At 45.2% G+C, this 9,966-nt stretch overlaps 1 protein-coding gene across 2 annotated transcripts in view; it reads left to right on the forward strand.

The window, feature by feature from the left end:
• Positions 1-543: 543 nt before the first annotated feature.
• Positions 544-9,966, forward strand: part of MAP7D3 (MAP7 domain containing 3) — a 35,969-nt gene continuing 26,546 nt past the window's right edge. The window contains exons 1-3 of one of the 2 annotated variants that reach the window (XM_026685329.2): positions 544-771; positions 7,888-7,983; positions 9,531-9,611. In XM_026685329.2, the coding sequence (XP_026541114.2) occupies positions 687-771; positions 7,888-7,983; positions 9,531-9,611 (262 nt within the window). In that variant the 5' untranslated portion in view covers positions 544-686. The remainder of the gene's footprint in view (positions 772-7,887; positions 7,984-9,530; positions 9,612-9,966) is intronic. The other variant, XM_026685330.2, reaches the window with a different exon arrangement.

Below are 9,966 nucleotides of genomic sequence, written 5' to 3' on the forward strand. Positions count from 1 at the left end.
CTTGGCAATTGGCAGGCATTTAGGAAGGTTGCAACATGCCAGGATCATGCAATCACCTGTTGGCAACCTATCCAGACCACCTTCGATAAGCAAAGTCAAGCCATTGTGTGTTAGGGCTTAGCAAGCATCCATCTATTGTGTTTTGTGTGCTTATTGTGTATTGTGTGCTTACATAATATAAAACCACATTTAAAACATGTGTGTGTGTATGACATATATACAATAACCTATATAATAATATAATCACCTAATAACCTTTATTATGCTTAATAAAATCTCCTTAAAGAAGACCAAGGATGGAGCATCCCAAAAGGTTCATGGAGAAAACGGGAATCGAACCGGCGACCTAGGAAGCCCAACTTAAACCGAGCCGCTACGCGCACGCGCGTCGTTGGGCTCGTTCCCCCACCTGCCCTGAGGCGCAGGGCCCCGAGCCGCGCGCGGGGGACGGGACGGGATACGCATGCGCTCTCCTCATCCTCCGCTCTCCCCCCCATCCCGCCGGCGAAAGGGCTCCGGGGCGTGGCCTTGCGCCGCGCCTGCGCCGTCGCGCCCGCCGTCGTCCCCGCGTCCCTTCGGCAGTTCCGCGCCACCGGCCTGAGGCGGCGGCGGCGCCGCGGGAGGCGGAGGAGGGTTTGCTGGCTTGTGGGGCGAACGAGGCTCCGGTCCGCCTCTCGGGGGCGAAGATGGCGGAGGGGAGCGGCGGAGGGGCGCCTCTCGGGGTCCCCACGCCGCCTCCCTCGACCCTGAAGGGGCTGCGGGAGCAGATGGGTGAGACCCCCGCCCTCACCCCCAATTTTACCCCCTAAAACTCTCCCTTTGCCTCTTTGCTAATGGGGAGGTGGTCCCCTCCCTCTTCCGATCTCCTCAGCCCTGCCCCTAATTCCCCCCATGCACCTCTCTGGGTTCTACTGCCCTGGCCTTGACTACAAGACCCATCATCCTAGGGGTTGAGGGGTGTAATTCAGCCTGGCTGGTGTGGGGGTGGGGATTGGGCTGTGGGCAGATGCCTCCAAAAGGCCTGGGGAGGGGGCTCTATTTGGGAGAGGATGGGGATTATGGGTCTTTGGGAGCCCTAAGTGGGTGGACTATAGAGCCCATCATCCTTGCGGGAGGGGGTTGTAATTGAACCTGGGGCTGGGGGCAGATGCCTCCATAAGGCCTGGGGAGGGGGAGTCTATCTGGGATAGGATGGGGAGGAGGGGGGTTATGGGTCTTTATGGAGTCCAGGCGGCTGGACTACAGGACCCATCATCCTGTTAGCTCATGAGGACTGGGGGGTGGGGGCTGTAATTGAGCCCAGCTTTGAGGGTGGGTGTTAGTCTTTGGGTAGTCTGTGGGCAGATGCCTTCACAAGGCCTGGGGAGGGGTCTCTCTGGGATAGGATGGGGGGAATAATGAGTCTTTGGAGTGCCTGATGGGGCTTGTAGTAAGACACTTCTGGGAAGCTGGCTTAGGAGGGGACTCATGGGAGAGGGAGTCCCCAAATACCTTAATTTGACACCTCCCTTTTCATCCCACCCATTTTCTCCCTTGAAATGCCCACCACCCCTTATACCCATTATTCCTAATTATACTCATGAATCCTAATGTCTCTCCATTTTATCATCCCAGGCATCCTTGGGTCCCTTACCCCAAATTCAGGGCTCTTCCCCCCATCCCTTCCAACCCCCCCCCATTAGTCATTCATCCCCTCCCTCCTTCCTCTTTCCCAACCTCATTTCTCAGCTCTCTTTATCTCCCCCCCATGCAAAATGCTGGAGGTTCCCTTTTTCTTGGCTTGAAGGGCCTCCTCTTCCGCCTGGCCTCCCTCCCTCCGTCCCTCCACTTTCCTTCTCTTTATTTTGTGGACAAAAGAAACCTTTGCGGGTTTTTTAGGAGATCAAGAGGAGATCTGGAGGTCTTGCGGCTTAATCGTTCCCCCTCCCCCAAATATCCTTGGCTGTTTAAAAAAAAAAAAAAAAGCATCTGGAAATCTGTTTGCATCCACTCTTTTTTTCCTCTGATGCAGTGAGAAAAACTGATAGAGAGATGATGGAGAGAGAGAAATGAGAGAGAAGATAGATAGATAGATAGATAGATAGATAGATAGATAGATAGATAGATAGATAGATAGATAGATAGATAGATAGATAGATAGATAGATAGATAGATAGATAGATAGATAGATGATAGATAGATAGATCTATCATCTCTCTCATCTGCATTTTGCATTGGGAGGGGAGATAAAGAGAGCTGAGAAATGAGCGATAGATGAGAGAGATGAGATAGATAAATAGATGAGAGACAGATGAGAGAGATGATAGATGAGAGAGATAAGAGAGATGATGATAGATAGATAGATAGATAGATAGATAGATAGATAGATAGATAGAAGATGTGAGAGAGATGAGGGATAGATGAGAGATGAGAGATAGATAGACAGACAGACAGATGAGAGAGATGATAGGTGAGTTAGATAGATAGATAGATAGATAGATGATAGATAGATAGATAGATAGATAGATAGATAGATAGATAGATAGATGATAGATAGATAGATAGATAGATAGATGAGCGATAGATGAGAGAGATGAGATAGATAAATAGATGAGAGATGAGAGAGATAAGAGAGATGATAGATAGATAGATAGATAGATAGATGATAGATAGATAGATAGATAGATAGATAGATAGATAAAGATGATAGATAGATAGATAGATAGATAGATAGATAGATAGATAGATAGATAGATAGATAGATAGATAGATGACAGACAGATGAGGGATAGATGAGAGATGATAGATAGATGACGGATGATAGATGAGAGAGATGATAGATATAGATATGGATGGGTAGATGAGAGATTAGAGAGAGAAATATGGATGGATGGATGGATGGATAGATAAGCTACGTACACCGTCTCCTCTCCCCCACCTTATGGATTTCTGGATTATTTCTGTTTTCCAGGTTTGTTTAGAAATTGCAGCATTTGGGGTACAGTTTCATTCCTGCCAGATTAAAGCCGAATCCCCCTTTACTTATCAATTAATGTGGAGAGGGAGGGAGAGTTGCTGAATAATTCCTTTTCTTGCCACATCCCTGATTTCTTGGAAGATCAGACTGGATCTTAGTTTGCAAGGGTCTTTAACCCTGCGAGGCACCGTCTCACTTCAGCCGCGGGGCGTAACTGCCTGAGTACCATATTTTGGTCAGAAAATATCTGGCCGTCTTTCGAAGCTTCGCTTTGTTTGGCCAGGATGTGTGGAATGGCCCAATTTAGATGTCTTGAAAAGGGAACTACTGAAAGAATAAGTCTGTCTGTACTTTCTGATCGCCCAAGACTGTGATGATTTGTGTTGTGCAATATTTGGCACTTAAGGAGGGTGAAAGGTGCTTCAGAGCACTGGAGGTACAAACATCACACCTGTGTGTAGCTCTTTTTTTTTTTTATGGCTTCTAGCAGCGTGAAAGAGAGCTGAGCTCTTCCGGGAAAGGTGTGTCTTCAGGAGAGTGGCAGGCAGGAATCCATACCCTGAAGCATCGTTTCACTTTCAAATCCGGTGGTGCACGGCCCCTGTACCTTTCCACCTAAATACAGGTGGTCCTCAACTTAAGCACGGTGCATTTAGTGACCGGTCACTGAAAAAGGACTTATGACCGGTTTATCCCACTTAAAACGTTCCCAGCCTCCCCACGATCATCTAATCAAAATTCTTGGCATCTGGTTCCTACTTACGATGGTCGCTGTGTCCCCAAAATTCTTGGCATCTGGTTCCTACTTACGACGGTCGCTGTGTCCCCAACGTGATCCCCTTTTGCGACCTGACGAGCAAAATCGATGGGGAAGCCACCTTCACTTAACAACCGTGTTAGTAACTTACAACAGCAGTGCTTCACTTAACAAACGTGGCAAGAAAAGTCATAAAATGGGGCACACTCTTGAATGTCTCAATTAGCAACCGAAATTTTGGGGCTCAATTGTGGTTGTAAGCCGAGGACTACCTGTACAGGAGAGGGCCTCATCCTCTACCACCTAGTTAGTGTCTGGGATGCTAACCAGGGGGGTGGGAAGACTTCCCTTAAGGCTACCGTTTTGCCTTCGGATGAGCTTATTAATGTTGCTTTTATACTTGTTAATTGTGCGATGGGAAGGCTGCCGCCGCCGCTGCTTTGGACTTGCTCTTGCCCCTAATTGGATTAAGGTGTCAGGGTTTATTCCCATCTCCCAAACAGGGAAGCTCCATCTTTAAGAGCATGGGTGGCTGTGCCTCCATTGTGGTTTTATTCCTGCCTTCAGGTTTAAATCGAGTCCAGCCCTTCTTTTTCAAGTCTGGAAAGACTTGGCGACGGACGAACAAATTGGAAAAAGAACTTCTTCTTTTTTTTTAAAGTCTCCTGTGAGAAATGAAGGGGAATGATATTATTTCCATGAAGACTTTGGCGAAACTGCGTGTGATGAAAAAGTTCGGGTTTGGTCTTTTTTAATTTCATTAATAGCCTCAGAGTGAGTTTGTGAAATAATGTAGGGCAGAGCCTTTTGGTTCTCGTACCGGTTACTGCCTATTTGTGTGGGATGGAATTGAAGCAGTGGCTGTGTTATTCCGTTGCTCAAATTTCTTAACTTTGCAAGCAAACTGCAAAAGAGTCTAGACCAGGGTGTCCAACCTTGGCAACTTTAAGACTTGTGGACTTCAACTCCCAGAATTCCTCAGCCAGCAAAGCTGGCTGAGGAATCTGGGAGTTGAAGTCCACAAGTCTTAAAGTTGCCAGGTTGGACACCCTGGTCTAGACAATGGCTTGCAAAGCATAAGGGGAGGCAATTGCATGTTGCATACTGCAGCTAACCAAGAACAATGGTTTTTATCTTTCTGGAATAAATAGCCCCTGTTAAATTGTGAATAAACTTCCAGCTGGTCAAACAGAAGATTCACCCATGCCTCATAAGTATGTCTCAGTATAGATATTCCTACCTCGTTCCTATTTCTTTATAATGCCTTGGTGAGGCCACACTTCGAATACTGCATACAGTTTTGATCACCACGATGTAAAAAAGTTGTTGAGACTCTAGAAGAGTGCAGAGAAGAGCAACAAAGAGAATTAGGGGACTGGAAGCTAAGACATATAAAGAACGGTTGCTGGAACTGGGCATGTCTAGTTTGATGAAAAGAAGGACCAGGGGAGACATGATAGCAGTGGTCCAAGTTGTAAATGGTCCAACACTGGAAGTTTTTAAGAAGAGATTGGACAACCATTTGTCTAAAGTGGTGTAGGGTTTCCTAAGCAGGGGGTTGGACTAGAAGACCTCCAAGGTCCCTTCCAACTCCGCTATTCTATTCTATTCAGCGTCATTCTTGAAGAAACAGCATAGAAAATTAAACCGCAATGACAGTTTGAGCTGTAACGTTATATCGCCCGACCAGAGACATAAGAAGAAACTGCCTTATCAAGAAGCAAGAGGATCAGGGGTTAAAATTAATCCCACATAATAGAAGCATTCTTGGGTGATGGAGTGGGCTGGTGTCAGTTGTGATACGCAGTGCTGGGCTCTATTGTCACAAGGTTTTGGGGTTGGGGCAGTGGAGCCAGGCACATTCAGGAGCGGTGGGCCTGGACACCGGGGAACAAACAGCACTTAAGGAAAAAGGTTTCAGTGGGTTTTCCTATAAGTGGGAGGAGAGGAAGAGGACCCACTTCCATATCCTCATCCCCCCGGGAAGTCAAACAAAGTGAGAGAATGATGGAAAGGAAGGCGGGAACACGAAAACAGGAAGCGAATATTGCATCTCAGGAACACAGGGCAAGAAATTAAAAAAAAAAAAAATCCTTGTTTTCACAAAACGTCCTTGTTGCTTTGTCCTTGATGTAACGAGCATCAAGGCACATTTAGCAGGGAGAGATTATTTATTAGATTTATATACTGCCTTTCATTCAGGAGCTGCAAGCAATATCTATAGTACTCTCTTCCCTTATTAATAATATTTTGACTCTAGGTTGGCCTGAGAATGGCCAGCCCCAAATCACCCAGTGAAGTTAAAAATGAGCTTCCAGCAAATCTTTGCAGTTCATGTTATGAATTAAAACTGAAGTCATGTTGCGTGGGATCTCTCTTTTAATTTCAGATAGTTGGGACTTGGCATTTTAATACTGGTGCGCTGTAAGATTTTTGCATCAAATACATGAAAGCTGAACGGCCACGAAATGAGAGAAATGAGATTTATTTTGGTTGGGCTTATTTTGGTCGCTTCAAAGAAGCGGTATTGTCTTAGCAGGTCTCCGGAGCTACCTTTGAATATTTTTCGCTCTCTTGTGCCCCCACAAAGGAACTTGGTATGAAAATACAAGCTGTTCTACTTCCCCTCTCTTTGTTTTCACAGAAGTTGAGTGAATTTCCTCCTCTGGACAAAGGCAGATCTGGAAAGGGAATTCACTTAGAACTTTTTTAAGACCCGTGGATTTCAACTCCCAGAATTCCCCAGCCAGCTGTGCTGGCTGGGGAACTCTGGGAGTTGAAGTCCACAAGTCTTGAAGTTGCCACAGTTGATTTAAAGTGCTCAAATTACTTGACAAATGTGAAAATTCAAGAAAAACAGCAACTAGTGATTATCTGCTCCGTGTTGCATCCTGGATTCTCAAAATTTCAAACAGGGTTTTTCCACTCTGCTTGCATATCTCCCTTGTCCATTAGTACCCCCTCTTTTAATGGATTGAAACTCGTCATTTCGTCTTCCAGTGTTGTGCAGCTGTTTTATGTTTGGCCTGCATGCTGGGAGTGAAGTTGGAAATGCTTGATTTGAAATGGGAACCTTAAAAACAGACGGAGCGTGAACTCAGTTCATTGCTCTTCATAATTTCATACAGGGGTGGTTGTTTTCGAGTGTGGTCCACTACACAAGGTTTTTAGTCCTGAATGCTTGGGTACATAATATGATACAAATGTGGAATTTGTGGCAGATTCCCCAAAGAGAACTGTATGCTTTTCTTCCTAGTGACCCAGGAATGAAAAAAAAAGGGGTGGGTGTATATATGTAGTGAATAGATATTGCGGTATATTCGGTGCTTCCAGAACTGCTGTTTAATCGAAACCACAGTACTATGTGATTGTCTTAAACTTCTGGTCAAGATTGATTCAAAAGAATAGCTACAGTTCAGAGTTGGTGGAATTAGTGGCCATAAACTCTGGATTGTTATGGTTCACCGGCAGCCAGTGCAGACGGCAGAAGTATCGGACAGTGAGGACAAAAGGGAACCAGTCCGGGAGTCTGAGGAGGACTTGGACGAGGGTCCTGCGTCCCATGCAGGGATTGTGCCAGGGCCATCTGGGAGTGGGGTGCTGCCTTCGGAGTCTAGCAGCAGCGAAGCAGAGGACCCAGGGGAGCCTGTTCCCAGTACGCGTGTGCCCAGAGCTGCTAGAAGGAAAGAGCAGCTGAAGCAGAGGGGGAGACTCGAGAGTAAGTCTGGAAAGTGATTGCCCCTCCCATAAGGGATAAAAGTCAGCCCTCGGTGACGTGCACTTTGCAGGAAGCAAAGAAGTTCATTAGATTCTGATTCCTCATTGAAGCCCTGTGAACTCTGGTTTGTCTTTGCTGGAACTTCTGTCGGTTTATATTCTAGTAATTGGACTTTTGTTCCTTGGCAGCCTTCTACAACCCTGAAAGGTGTGAGCTTATCTCCGAGAATTGTGTCTAATGAGTTTTGGCCGGGAATGCAAGAAATTCCCAGACTTGCATTAAAATAGGTTTGATTTTACACTCAGTTTGCGTTTCCTTAATTTGGACGAAGCCTGGGTCAGAACATGGATTTAAGGAGAGTTTCCTGGGCAAAAATCAAGATTTGAGCAGTGTAATCCCAACAATGGTTGTGTGAATTACAGATTTGTTTTCAACCAGATCTATTTTTCTTAACAGTTGCTGCGGCCCAAGCATTAGCCGAAGAAAGAAGAAACCAAGGTGGGGTTAGCACTGTTTCACTCCAGGCCCCAATAAGCCCAAAAGCAAAACCAGGTAAAAAATAAATTCATGTTTTTTGTACGACTATTCTCTGTATTTTGATCGGGGGGGGGCAGTTCTGTGCAGGCAGCTCATATTAGTTCAAAATGTGCCATTCGTATCCCACCCCAAAAATAATAATAATAATAATAATAATAATAATAATCAGAAATTAGATGAATGAAAGGCTGCAGGGCCAGGAAAAGCATTCTTTGGTGACCTGGGAAACAGCGATACTGGTGTGTGCCCTTTTAATAGCGAGGTGTAATGCACAATAAATAAGCGAATTAAGATTTCCTGCCGTGAATTGGAAAGTAAGTTGGCCCACGGCCATTCGTGCTGAGCACCAGTGTGTATCTTGAGCGCAAATGTGCTGCCTTTGTGTGCATGGAGGTAGAGGTGTCTCTTCTGTAGGAAGCGGTGCCTTGTTCTTGCAAATCCATCCAATGTGCTAAACCAAGGGTCTTCCAACTTGCCAACTTTAAGACTTGTGGACTTCAACTCCCACAATCTCTGAGCTAACATGACTGGTGGAGGGATTCTGGGAGTTGAAGTTCACAAGTTTGAAGACCCTGGATGATGGATGGATAGATAGATAGAGGTAGAATAGATAGAAAGAGATAGAATAGATACTGAAGCTGTCAAGTTTGAAGAGTCCACCCTCAAGTTTGGATGGAATAGATGGATGGATAGATAGATAGAGGTAGAAATAGATAGAATAAATAGAGACAGAGAATAGATAGATAGAGATACAATAAATAAAGAGGAGGGGAGATAGAATGGAGGGTAGGTAGGATGATAGATAGGAGAGATAGATAGATAGATAGATAGATAGATTAGATAGATAGATACTTGACAGCTTTAAAACTTGTGGACTTCCACTCCCAGAATTCCTGAGCTAACATGACTGGAGGAGGGATTCTGGGAGTTGAAGTCCACAAGCCTTAAAGCTGTCAAGTTTGAAGACCCCTGGAATAGATGGATGGATGGATGGATAGATAGATGTAGAATAGATAGAAAGAGACAGAATAGATGGAGAGAGAGAGAAAGAGAGGTAGAATAAATAGAAAGAGACAGATAGAATAGATAGATACATAGATACAATAAATAAAGAGGTAGAATAGATAGAGATAGAATGGATAGGGTAGGTAGGTAGGTAGGTAGATGATAGATAGATAGATGATAGATAGATAGATAGATAGATAGATAGATAGATAGATAGATAGATTAGATAGATAGATTAGATAGATAGATAGATAGATAGATAGATAGATGATAGATAGATAGATAGATAGATAGATGATAGATAGATAGATAGATAGATAGATAGATAGATAGATAGATAGATAGATAGATAGATAGATAGATAGATAGATAGATAGATAGATATCAAGGGTCTTCAAACTTGACAGCTTTAAGACTTGTGGACTTCAACTCCCAGAATTCTTGAGCTGACATGACTGGAGTAGGGATTCTGGGAGTTGAAGTCCACAAGCCTTAAAGCTGTCAAGCTTGAAGACGCCTGTGCTAAGCGTTTGAATCCCCCCTCTCCTCTTTTGCAGTGCTGGATGGTTCGCTCTTGAAATCAGAAGAACGGCAGAGACTCGCCCGGGAACGTCGCGAAGAGCGGGAGAAACAGCATGGTACGGTCCTACTCAGCCAAGCTTCTGCACGCCCAAGGTTTTTAAACACAGGGTGACGTGATCGAAATTCAGCCGCTTGGCCACTGGCTCACCTTGATCCCCCACCCCACTTTTGCGACCTTCTGACAAAGTCAGCCACAACTGCAGTGATTTGCTTAGCGAATGTGGCAAGAAAGGTCATAAAAACGGGGCGGAACTCGCTGTCTCGCTTAGCAACGGAGGTTTTGGGCTGGACTGTAAATATCTGATGCCTGCCTTTTGGGGCAGCTGATGGACCCTGAACTGAGGGAGCTGCCTTGAGAATCCCCACCATGGGTGGGAGTGGGCTCCTTTCTCTCCCTTAACAGATGTCTCA

This window comes from Notechis scutatus, chromosome 10 (genome assembly GCF_049901735.1).
Source record: "Notechis scutatus isolate UNSWTSFEM ecotype Mainland chromosome 10, rNotScu1.2, whole genome shotgun sequence".
In the NCBI taxonomy this organism is placed as follows: domain Eukaryota; kingdom Metazoa; phylum Chordata; class Lepidosauria; order Squamata; family Elapidae; genus Notechis; species Notechis scutatus.